This window comes from Rhinatrema bivittatum, chromosome 12 (assembly GCF_901001135.1).
Source record: "Rhinatrema bivittatum chromosome 12, aRhiBiv1.1, whole genome shotgun sequence".
NCBI classification, from domain to species: Eukaryota; Metazoa; Chordata; class Amphibia; order Gymnophiona; family Rhinatrematidae; genus Rhinatrema; species Rhinatrema bivittatum.
In genome coordinates, this window is record NC_042626.1 from 18,403,194 (window position 1) to 18,416,599 (window position 13,406).

Consider the following 13,406-nt stretch of genomic DNA (forward strand, 5'->3'; position numbering starts at 1 on the left):
CTGGGATCTGTCTGTTTCGTCAGAAATCCTTGATTGTGACATAAGTAGTGCGCTCTTTCCATCCATGTGCCATTCCTGCATTGCTTGCTGGGCCCAAATATGTTCCAGTTACAAACTAGATAATGCAGTGCTGTGAAAGTGCTACAGCAGATATTTGTAGAGTGTTCCCATTTCCTCTGGGCTTTTGAATTTATTTGGGAATTGATAAATTAGAAGTAGCCCGGTTCTGATTCTCACCTGGACGCCTTGGTGAGCTGATGTGACTAGAAGACTGGTCTGCTGCTCTCTGATGTCACCAGTGCCATGCAAGGAGTTCTGTCTTATTGCAGAAATGAATGTGGGTCCCATAGTAGATGCACAGAAATGAAAGTCCTTTGTATCTCTGCTTCTAGCAAGGCTCTTCTCTCACAGCCCTGAGGGATTCTGGTTTTGAATTTACCTTCTGCTTAGCTCTGCCAGATGGCCTGTGGCTACTGTAGATGACTTCTCCATCTGCACTAATCAAGCTGTCAAGCCTCAACCCAAGAGCTACCTCTTAGCACATTCTTCCTGACTCCTTCCTGCAGGCTATCTGCCCCAATCACATTACTCTTGTATCAGTACGCAGGCCCTATGGTGGCCTGGAGTGCCCTATCTTTTGCCTCTTCAGTTCTGTCTGTGGTGAAGAATGGAAGGGGGGGGGGGCAAAGGTGGTGGTGGAGGAGAGTACTATGAGTTGGGAGCCTGAGTACTCTCAGTCAGGAGGGTGATGTCTGCTAGGAACATTCAATCAATGTACTGATATCTTACATTTAACATTCTAAGAAAAAGCAAGCAACATACAGCCAACATACAACCCTAACACTGACTTTAGCATTCCCACCAACACAGACTCCAGACTGGCAATGGCAGCCATGTTTGAGGGTGTGGTGTTGTGAATGTATATAATTGTGTCTCAAGAGCAGAGTGTGTGCAGACATTTTGTGGTATAGGAATGTAAAGCTTGTTGATCTCTTGTTTCTGCTTCTTTTTGATTTCTCTTCTTTCCTTCACTTTTCAGTGACAATGGCAAAGGAAGTCAGGAAAGTATTTTCTGCTTAATGCAAAGCTATGCAAAGCCTGGAGCCTTCCTGCAGCCTCTTGACAGGAGATATCCTCCAGAAAGCCAGAAGGAGGTGCATTATAGAACATCTGGGGGCCTCTTCCTTCTTCTCTTCCCTCCATGCCTGGAGATGGATTGTAGGAGAGCAGCTGGGAGTTTCTAACAAGAGGCTGATGGAAAAGCCATATGTATACAAGACCAAACAGTAAAGCCATGCTTCTGCTCCAAAGGCTGACTGTTCAAGAGTGCCAAAGCAGTAGGAAAACCAGTATTCGTGCTGCTGCAGCCTCCCATATTTGAGCTTCCGTTTTGTTCTCTCTCTTGACATCACCACCACCACAAAACACATTTGCAAATTGCTGCCAATGTAGAGGAAGGTTATGGACTAGGGGAAAAGAATTATTTTGTCTGGATGAGTTTCCCTTAAAATTCAGAGGTGACTTGCTTTCCTGGAAATGGCTGGAAAGTGTGCAGGCTGTCTATGCCTGGAACATCTCACTGTGTTCCTGCTCCTGGCTGGTTGTTGTTCCTGGCACGATCTGGTATCTGCTGCGAAACCAAAGGGTCAGGGGCACCCTCATATGAACTCTATCCGGATAGATGGCGATATCACCCTGGGGGGTCTCTTCCCTGTCCATGGGAGGGGGGCCGAGGGCAAGGCGTGTGGGGAACTGAAGAAGGAGAAAGGTATCCACCGACTGGAAGCGATGCTTTATGCTCTGGATCGCATCAACAATGACCCGGACCTGCTGCCCAACATCACCCTGGGTGCCCGCATTCTGGACACCTGCTCCCGTGATACCCATGCCCTGGAGCAATCGCTAACCTTTGTCCAGGCTCTGATTGAAAAGGACAGCACAGAGGTGCGCTGTGTTAATGGTGGGCCCCCCATCATTACAAAGCCAGAACGTGTGGTGGGGGTCATCGGAGCTTCAGGGAGCTCGGTCTCTATTATGGTGGCCAACATCCTACGGCTTTTCAAGGTAAGTCGCATTGGATTCTTTAATTCAGATACACATGACAATGTCTATTCAGTTAATCTAAATGGTGCATGGACTCAGTCTTGTCCAAGGTACGCTCAACAGGATAATCAAAGAGTGTCAACTGAGACTCATGAAGGATACATTAATTAAAATTAAGGGACATTTTCTTGAGATAAGCAAAAATGTTACTGATGGACACCTTTGGAAAGAAAAAGAATAATTTTGTTACTAAAACCAGAGATATGATGTAACCCAATCTTAGAGGAAGAGAGGTTTTTGGCTAGTCCTAGTTTTGATTTTGCATCCCATTGCACTGAGGGATTTGCAATCAGCACTACAGGTGCCAAAATGAATGGGGGGTTGGGGGTTGGAAAACTAGGGCTGAACTAATGCCTCCCCCTAGAATCCGGCTCACATCACATCCCTATTAAATAGTCCATGGGTGTGGCAATGTTTGCACAGCAGAATCCACAGTGACTGGCACTCTCAGAAACAGGCTGAGCATGATGCACAAAGACCTTAAGCATGCTGGCGATTATGTCGCTGGACTGGCTGATGTGATTCCACAGTTTCAGATGTTGTATATCTTTGTATTCTCCACTGAAAACAGCAGTTGGGTTGTTCCATACTCTTCCTTGGGAGGCAACAGTTGGGGATGTTCTATGTTATCCTATTGGGGGTCGGAGTGGGGGTGGCAGTTGGGTTGTTTTTGGAACCTTTGAAATGTTTTACATTTGCATGATATGTTATATTTTATGGGTAGTCAGGCTGGTCTTTACTCTTGTACAGAGCTAGAGGGAGGGCAGTTCAGTTATCTTATATGGGGTGGGGAAGTTGGACTGTTCCATGTTCTAGCATGGGTGGCATCATTTGGAATGTTCCTTGCTGTCACTTGATGGTCAGTAGATGGGCCAGTCCATGTTTGTCTGAAGTTGGATTACCTTATGCCCTTGTATGACATAGAGGCACTCCACTGTGTAAAATGAGTTATTTTAGGATATAATATGTCTTACCAGCAGCAGTTTGGCTTACTTGTAGACTGGTGGTGTGTTGGGCCTCTGGTCACAGCTCAGGTGTCCTGAGATTCAGAGCGTTTTGCAATTTTTTTTTTCACTTTGTTCTCCATTTTGGTTTCTAGTGACCCAGGTATTGCAACAAAGGACATGGATCATGGTGCCCTGGGGAGTCTGAAACAGGTGCGCCATTAGGTCAACTGGGAGGTGTTTATCATAGATGCTAAAACTTGTTTGCTTGAGACTGCTTTTAAATAATATATTTGTGCTGCTTATTATTTTATTTTGGATATGTGATGATTGTTTGTTTAACCTATCGTGATCCGCTTCGAACAATCTATTTGGCAATGAATGTGGAATACAAATATTTTGCAAATAAATAAATAAAATGCTTCCTGGGCCTCTGGAGTGCTGTCCTCATCCCTGAGCATTGCTCGAGTCACTGGACAATGCCCCTGTCTCTGAACCCTGCATGGGTCACAACATACTCTCTGGGTGGCTGAGAACTGCCCATGTTTCTGGCTAATGCCAACAGATCTGAGTTGGAAACAGAAACACAGAAGATGTTAGTAAATAAGGATCAATTGGTCCACCCAGTCTGCCACTGTGTGCCTGCCAGAGATCATGTGATTTTTTTTCCTGCACTTTATCCAGTAAGGTCCATGCATGCTTGAATTCTGCCATGCTTTTGACTCCTACCACCTTCTCTGGAAGTCTGTTCCAGGTGTCCACCACTCTCTTGGTGAAAAAGTCTTTTCTCACATTCCTTTTGAGCTTCCCACCTTTCAGGTTCATGGGATCAGCCCTTGACCCTGAGCTTTTCATTCACTGGAAAATGCTTCCTTCTACTGCTTTGTTCACATCATCAAGAAAATCAATCAAGTTTATTTGGCAAGATCTTGCGAAACCATTTTGCCTGGGTCCTGCATTTCACTGACTTCAAGGAATTTCAATATTGTATTCTTCAGTAGGGATATAATTTCGTCACATCCATTTCGACGGGTATGCACATAATTTGACGACTTTCTAGTACACGCAAAAAAATGGGTATTATGTGAATTACACCCGTTTTTTTGCATGTATTAGAAAGTCGACGAAACAGATGCGACTAAGGCACCTCCCTGTTCTTCGGTAGCGTTTCCATTACTTTGTCCACCACTGATGTTAAATGAGGCGGCCTGCAGTCTTCCGCTTCCTCCTCCTAGAACACTGCTGCATCGGCTCTTCTCCAATCTCTTGGAGTTGAGCAGAACTATGAGGTGAACAGTTAGCGTCTCTTTTAGCTTCCTAAGAATTTTGGGATGTACCTTACCAGGTCCCATGGCCTTGTGCACTTTCACTTGTGCTAATACCTTGAATACTGCTTCCTCAGCAAATGGGAATGTGTTCATGCCTCATTCCCTTGTCTTTTATCTTTGGCCTTTCGCCCTCTCCTTCTAATATGAATACCAGGCACATGTTTAAAATACGGTGATACATGCTTTCTTATGATCCTCCTGTTCATTAAACCCATGCTTCCCTCTAATTCTTTTACGTGAAGACTGAAAAGGGGCATAGTAAGAATTAAAGGGGCGCTCAGCAAAGGAGACAACGCAGTCACTTGGAAGGTCCCCAGCAATATTCTGCTTTTTACCAAGTCTTCAGTCTTTCAGGACTCAAAGTTAAAATAAGTTCAGTGGTCATTTTAGTTTCTGAAGGGAAGTGTGGGCTTTCACATACCACACTGGCACTGTCAAGAAATGGATGAGATATTAAAGTTCAAAGAGATGCAGTCTGAGCCCAGAATTCTTGAAATTGCACCATGGAGAAAGGTCTCTGGTAAGCAGAGAGGGAGAGATCTTCCTGACTTATCCACCAGAGGAAGACACCAGGGTAGGGAAGAGACACACAGGGAAGGCACGATAAAGGGAGACAGAGGAAGGGAGAAATAGGGAAGATGAGAAGGAGGGGGAGATTGTGTGTGAGAAGGAAACAGAGAAGGTAAGAGCCAATCAGCACTAACTCTAAGGATCTAAACAGAAAAAATATTGCATCTAATGCAGTGGGCCCTAGACACATCACTAGGCTTCCCATTGGAACATAAAGCAAACTGGACTTCTGTGGATAATTAGTTTTTACATGAGGAATACCAAGTCCAATAAATAATAATAATACAGATCCCTATACAGAAAGCACACTCTAACACAATTACTCATCACAGTTACCCATGCAGAATACAGGCAAACCCTCATCAAATATAGAAACACAAATATGCAGACAAAAACTGAACTGGAAACCTCAAGAAGCCAGATTCTGCCTGCAGTAAAACACACTGAAGAAACACAAACAGAAACGCATTGTGCAAACTACAAAGACGTAGGCATTTCCCCAAAACTGAGAAAATAGAAAGCAAGACTTCCCTCAAAAGAAGGAGGAGGAGGAACTCTCAGAAACCTGGGGGAAAGAGGAGAAACAGCAGCCAGATATGCGGGATTCTGTCATCTGACCAGCACCAGAGCCCGGCAATTCTCCTTTTGGCTTGGTGATTTAGCTTTACTGTTATTATTAATATTGTACATGTTTTCCACATTTCTATTATTTTTGAAGAAATCTGTGATACCTCACGGAGGGGTGATCTGTGACTGCAACATAGCTGACTACATTGCCCCTGCTATCCTGGTGCTAGCTGGCTACGTCTCTTCCCCCACCTAACCCAACACCTGGGAACACCTGGAATCTGAATGACTAGAATACAGGACACGTTCATACCACTGGCTCTTGCCACTTTACTCCTTGGTTAGACAGTTACATCCCTTTTGACAATACATGAACCAATTGTCATGTCAATAACATCTTTTCAATTCTGAATCTGCAAGCAGAAGAAACAGGGAGGATGAGAGGGACAGAGGGCAGTGTAGAGAGAGAGGGACCAATGCAATAAGGCGCACATTAAAACGGGTGCTCACATTGAGCGCCCGCTTTCCTAATGCGCACACGGCCGCCATCCCCTGGGCGCCCGATGCAGTATTTAAACGAGGGGTTGCATTAAGAAGGACGCGCCAAGGAAAAATTGTGCATCGGGCGTCCAGACTTGCAAGGGGAGAGCGTCCGTTTCATCCCGCTTCAGGCCGATTTCGCCACTGGTTATTGTGCATGTATGCTGTGGGTGTACAGTGTGTGTCTAAAGTGTGTATCCAGAAATTATTTTTTTTTTTAACATTTTTTTTTTCAAATTTATACTTTATTAAATTTTTTAAACAATTATTACATTGTAAAAAAACAGGAAAATACATCTGTATTAACAAAAAATATTACAACCATAATTGTCCATCTTTAAACTATTCATACAGAAATATATAGTCCACATCACGGGAGGTCTAACACTAAAATAGTTTCCACTTAGTAATCTGTAATCATTCTTACAAAATGGGAGAATATATTAATTTGTTGCAGACTCACTTCTCAACACATGTTCTTTATCTAACAAAAAAGACTCCAAGTGGGGAGGATCCTGAAAAATAAATGTATTTCTTTGATACGTCACTGAGCACTTACACGGAAATTTTAAATAAAATGATGCCCCTAGAGCCAATACTCTAGGCTTGAGTGTCAGAAATTGCTTACGCCTTATTTGAGTTGCTCTTGCAACATCAGGAAAAATCTGGATACGTTGTCCACAAAAGCTAAAATCTTTATTTTCAAAATACGTTTTGCAAAACCAAGTTTTTGTCTCTCTCTCTACAAAAAGTCACTAATAAAGTAGATCTTAATGCAATATCATCTTGAGAGGCTTCCAGAAATGAAGTCAAATTTGGAGAGTTTTGGACATGATCCATATCCTCCTGACCCTCTTGTGTCTTTAACCTCGTTTTTGGGACATAGTATATTTTAGATATACTAGTCTCATCATTGTTATGATAGATAAAACTTCAGAAAAATACTTCTTAAGTAATTCAATGGCGGATATTAATCTGGTTTCTGGAAAATTCAGAAACCTTAGATTCCTATTCCGACTTTGATTTTTTTTAACATTTATTTTTTATTTATTTAAAAACTCTTCTATACTGTCGTCAAGTTAGTTCACCATCACAACGGTTTACATAAAGGCACAAAATACTAATATGATTGGTATAGATTACAAATTAAACATGTGCCAACATGGAACGGTAACATATTTGTAATAAGAGAAACCAGGTGTAAATTAGAGTTTATACGTCGGTTAGGTAACTGTTACGTGGTTCAAGTCTACATTTAATGTGTATTTGGAGACATAAGTGAAAAAAACTGATTGCTTAGTGCTACCTCATCTATCAGTTGTTTTCATCCTTCTCTTTGTCTTTATAAAAAGCTTTACATCTCGCCATTACATTATACCTTTATTTTTAAACACCAACGAGAGTGTCGCAATAATACAAAGGAGGAGGAATCACAGAGGGCAGTCATTTTTAATTCCTCAGGAGCCCTTGACTCGCAAATGGACCTAACGCCAGCTCCGGGGCTGGAGTTAAATTTGTCGCATTAAAAAGCATGCGTTGGGCGCCCGGCGATTTTCTGCATCATGGGGCAATAGTAATAGGCTCGTCTACATGGAGCTTACCTGTGATGAGTGCTCTCGGCTATGCATTTGTGTGGGCGCGTGCTTTGGACGCGCTAATCTCCTTATTGCATCGGGTGCTAGTCTAGCGCTTCCAAATCGCGCGTCCACCTGTGTGCGTGCCTTTGCGCTAGACCGGACACACTTTATCGCACCGGCCCCAGGGAAAGGGGGAGGGAGGCAAATCTAGGAACTGCGAGAGAGGGAGAGACAGACAGGAAAGGAGTGAGGATGGTGAGAGGAGAAAAGGGAGGGCGAGAAAAAGGAAGAAAGACACAAAGAACGGAGAAAATAAGTGGAAAGAAAGAGAATTAATAGGCGTGAATGAGGAGCGACACACAGCGTGAGACACAGACAGAAGCATATGCACAAAGTGAAAAATGAAGGGGGGGAGGGGACATCAGCGATAGATTTTTCTCAGGATTTGGGTCAACACTTGCTCTGGGGTCTCCATCAGCTTGAAGAAAAGTAGCGTTCCAGGATGTTTCTTTCTCCTTGCATGAGCTGAAAGCCCATTCACTTATCCCCGAGGGAGCTGAGAGCTGTTAGTGCAGGGAAAAACCCACACTGCTGATGGAACCAAATTTTCCTGAAATGCTTTCACAGTGCGTTAAATGCTCAGCTTTGAATCAGGCAGATATGAAATCATGGAAATAATACAGTCAGAAAGAGGGAGAGAAGAGGGTCTTAGGGGGTGAGACAGGGGAGAAAGAGGGAGCGGGAGAAAGAAGGAAGAGGGAGAAAGATGGCGTGAAAGAGGAGGAGGAAAAGAGGGAGTGAGAGAGGGCTGAGGAGGGGGAGAGAGTGGCTCAAGCTTAAAGTTCTGACACTTCATTTTAAAGCCCTCGATGGACTGGCCCCGCGCCATTTTGAGATTATACTGCCTGCGCCGATTTCTTTGGTCTTCATCCTCCAGTCTCTTACGTGCTCCCTCTCCTGAAATGGTAAAGATTAGCAGAACCCAGGGAGCATCAGCATCACTGGGCCCGTGCTGTGGCCTAGAATCGGAAAGGTTGGTGCCCCGATTTAGGGACGAGGTGAAGGCACACTTCTTCTCCCAAGCTAGCAGCGACTGAGTGGGATTATCACCCGTGCGCTGGAGGTGTCAGGGTCTCTTTTTCGACCCCCATGAACAGATTGTGCTGGTCTCTCTCATCCAGGCATTGGGCAAATTATCCACCTCGAGAAGGCACGATGCTGGTTGGTCTTTATGTCAACTTGTAACTAGCTGTTATGCTCTGGTTATTGCACAGGGTGTTACATGGGGAAGGTGGGACACTTAGCATTCTCCACCCCCAAAAAAAAACATACACACTGACACCAATTGGTATAGAAACAGGCCGCAGTTCATTTCATAAACAATAACCCAAGCCTAGCCGTTACACACATACCCCCCCTTAACACATGACCCTTCTCAACAAAACGGCTATTATGTCACCACGTCCCAGTGACATACTCTGCTGCATCCCCCTGCCTCCTCCTTAGATCACAGCCACCGCCGTTTACCGGTCCTCTCTGCCACGTCCCGACAGGGAAAACTTACAGCTCGCACAGCAACCCCCACGGTGCGCACCTTTCACATGTAGCAGCCCCCCCCCTAGCTACACCTGCCTTACAATAACCCTCCACCTGAGAAAGTCTTGAAATTAACAATGACCAAACATTAGGCTTGGGTTACCCCACACTGCGGCATAAACGATACATCAACAAAACACCAACAACCTGCTACACATCAACCTCTAAATACAAGGGAGGGATGTGGGAGAAACCTCCCCCCCCTCCCCCGTGTGCCAACCACCAAGAGAACTCAAGCAGGAGCTGCCTCGACGATCCCACGTAAGTAAAAAAGGCGCCAAGCCTACAGTCACCTCCCTAACCCCACTCATCATCCTTTACGGATTCCAACCTATCCCAGCTCCCTGCAACTTTCAAAAAACCTTCCCCAGCCACCAAACATCCCATAATAATCATAAGGTACCAAAAGGAGGAGAGGGGGGAGATGTCCGCCCACCCCCATCTTAATGGCGACAAGGTGGACCCTGTCCCCCTACCTTATACTTGTTTTTGAGGGATTCTGTTTTATGTGCGTGTTTGTGGAGGAAGGAGGGATAGGAAGTTAAAAAGGAGGGAGAGAGAGTGGTGAGGCATAGTTTGAGAAGAAGGGGAGATGGACTTAAATGGGGGGAGAGACATGGGGAATGATAGAGTGGTTGAGAGACAGAGGAGGAGGAGGAGAGGGAGGAAGGGGGTCTCTGACTTGTAATGATAAGCAGGACTGACCTAACGGCGGAGGATCTGGGAGAAGCCTCAACAAGGGGCAGCTGCTCAGCAGGACAGTGGCATCCAGGATTCACGCTCGGGCAATGAACAGGGAATAAAAGAGCCATTTGAGCCCAGAATGCGCCCGCTGTGCTGCCGAGCCCCTAGACCTTTTCCAAGTGCCAGCAAAATCAGCTTCTTGCCATATGCAAATTACAGAAACAGCACAGACTTGGAGGGAAGGCTTTTACTTTCGCTCTGTATTTAAATGTGTAGACCAGAAATGGAAGCAGGCAGTAAAATCAGTAATAGAAAAGTAGCAACAGAAGCACAGGATGGAGGCATTTCCAAAGGTGGTGGAGTACGTTTGTAAGTGTTAAAAAAAAAAATATGAACAGTAATTGTAAGGAGAACCCTTACATGCAGGGCCGGTGCTTCTGTTAGGCAAACTAGGTGGCCTCTCTGGACCCTGCTCCCACTTCCTGGGGGAGGGGTCTCCTCCAAACCCCTCTACCCCCAGGGCTGGGGTCTATTCAGCTGTGCTAAGACAAGCTCAGCCGGCGTCGCACCAGGTCCCTCTGACTTCCCTCTGTCACCCTCTACAAATGAGCTAGAGCCGAAGACCCTCCTAAACTCCCACTTACTCCTTCCATGGGTAGGATTGATCCCCAGGCCACACAAGGAAATGGTTCAGCTGCCTTAAGACTAATGCCATTTTGATATCACTTTTGTGTCGGTCTCAGAACTGGCTGGTGCCATTTTTTGAAAGATGCCAGTGGGGGGTAGGAGAAAGTGGAGACTGCATCTGTCTCTTTCTTCATGCCAGACACCCAAGGAATGGGTAAGTGGAGACTGGGGAAATCCCTGGTCCCAGCTTATTTGTGGGGAGGGGTCAGGAATTGAGGGGATTGCAAGGGGGTGGCAAAGAGTGGTGGAGGCTGTATTTTTTTTTTTTAATTTCTCAGCAAATAGTGCACATCTTTTTCTAATAGCATGTTCTGTTTACTGAAATGAAAACACCTGAACATTTTTGGGAGTTTCGGACCCAGAAGGAATTTGTTTTTGTTTGAAACGAACCAAAAAAATGGTTATTTTCGGTTCACATTCCTTATTCATTACAAATAAATTCACATTCTTGATTCAGATAGTAACATAGTAATGACAACAGAAAAAGACCAAAATGGTCCATCTAGTTTGCCCAGCAAGCTTCCCAAGGTAGTATCTGCTGCTCCGTGCAGGTTATCCCACATTTCTGTTAAGGGTAGTAACTGCCGCTCCGTGCCGGTTACCCCCAAGCTTTTTTATTTATTCCCATCCTCAAGCCTTTAGGGATCCACAGTGTTTATCCCATGCCCCTTTGAAATCCTTCACAATTTTAGTCTTCACTACTTCTTCCGGAAGGGCATTCCAGGCATCCACCACCCTCTCAGTGAAGAAATATTTCCTGACATTGGTTCTAAGTCTTCCTCCCTGGAGTTTCAAATCGTGACCCCTAGTTCTACTAAACTGTTTCCAATGGAAAAGGTTTGTTGATGACCATGGATCATTAAAACCTTTCAAGTATCTGAAGGTCTATATCATATCACCTCTGCTCCTCCTCTCCTCCAGGGTGTACATATTCAAGTTCTTCAACCTCTCCTCATAAGTCATTCGATGGAGACCACCCATCATTTTGGTCGCCCTTCTCTGGACCACCTCCATCCTGTCTCTGTCTCCTTTGAGATACGGTCTCCAGAACTTCCCTTTTCTTACTCGATATTCCTCTCTCTATGCAGCCCAGAATTCTTCTGGCTTTGGCTATCTCATATCCTGAGAGTTATCAGGTTTTGGGCTACCTTTATATTTCCCATGTCCAGAGGATCTCCTTGTGAAATGCCTTCCAAGACACAGAGTTACTTCCCTAAAGGTGTCACAATCCTCCCTTGGGAGCTGTGACAGCCCTGCCATGGTGTTAGTTATCAGCGACCTATTGCAAACTGATTCTCTCTCCCTCTCGTTCTGCAGACTCCATCTTGTGCTACTTTCCTCTAACTCTATCCCAGAGAAGACCAGTCCTTCTCTCACTTACTCAGTACTAGCCCTTGAATCTGGGAATCTCACTTCAGGGGTATTCTAGGGACATACCACTATCTAACCATAGCCTTACAGCTGAAATGATGGATTCTGCAGTTCAAATGTATGGTTTTTGCTAATTTGTGCTCTTTATTTATTTTATTTAGATTTTTATATTCTTTGGGAAGACAATTTTCAAAAGCCTTGCTTTTAGTAGATTACAAAAGTAAATATAAAACACCATAAAGTACCTAGAAGTCAAATCATCAACACAAAAATTACAAATACTGAATAGAATATCAAAGCCCTTTTACCCGGTAAATAAAGTTGTGTCTGAAAATCTGCCCCGCTCTTAACCCAGCTAAAAGGTCCTGCACGATTGCAGTGTGTGTACTTTTATCATGTCGGGGGGCACTCCGGGGCGTGTTTTGGGCACGTTAGGACACATCACGCTGTCATTGTACTTTCAAATGTGCACCCAGTACTTCCCAGCCACATTTAACCTGAGCAAAAAGCATGTGCGAAGCCTGTCCAGGGCTAGTTCTACCCGTGGGCAGTTTCCAAAAGATTATGTATGCATGGGCTTTGTTTTAAAAAATCTGCACAAACTCCGTAGGTATAAAATATCTGCAGACTTTGCACGCGGGTGCACTGTTTTGAAAATTGCTCCCGTGTCACACCCTGGGGACTTCTCTTTCTGGGTCATGCGGACTCAACGCCACATTTCCCTTTCCTGATATAAAAGTTTCTTTTTAGAACATGAGAGTCACTTTGTGGCTGTCTGAGAAGCTGAATCACGTACCCCAGGCTGTGTGTCTGCATCCTCTCGCCTGCCCCGCGAGGTGTGCTATTCTAATGCTAGCTGTGTGTACTGGGAGATCTGAGGCACCCTCCTTACTGAGCCAGTACAGCAGGACATAAAGCAGATAATCCAATTAAAGAGGCCCAGAGGTGAGTGGAAGATAAGTGAGGACAGGTTTGCCATCCCTGCTCCCAGCTGCATCCATCTAATGTAGGACGCAGTGTATAAAAAGAAGCAGATCATTCAGTTGGCAGTTAAAAGAAAATCATGTTCTTTCTTGTTCCAATTTAAGATTTCAGTCCTGAGGAAATATTAAAGAATGTGAACTCTCCCCCATTACAATTCTAAGTAAATCGGGCGGTGCTGCTGTGTTGATTGTCATCAGAACCCCCATGCAGGTGTCACACGGATAGACGTGTAAAGCATGAAGAAAGCACGGATAGCTGAAGGGCAGCTCTCCATCGGAGCATCACATTCATGCATACAGCACAGATAGCTGAAGGGCAGCTCTCCATCGGAGCATCACATTCATGCATACAGCACAGATAGCTGAAGGGCAGCTCTCCATCGGAGCATCACATTCATGCATACAGCACAGATAGCTGAAGCACTGATCTTCATCAGAACCCCATGCAGGCATCAC

General features: G+C 44.8%; 1 protein-coding gene across 1 annotated transcript in view; it reads left to right on the top strand.

The window, feature by feature from the left end:
* The first annotated feature begins 1,536 nt into the window (after positions 1-1,536).
* Positions 1,537-13,406, top strand: part of GRM4 (glutamate metabotropic receptor 4) — a 212,208-nt gene continuing 200,338 nt past the window's right edge. Inside the window, exon 1 of the mRNA XM_029573595.1 lies at positions 1,537-2,064. Coding sequence (XP_029429455.1) covers positions 1,537-2,064 — 528 coding nt within the window. The remainder of the gene's footprint in view (positions 2,065-13,406) is intronic.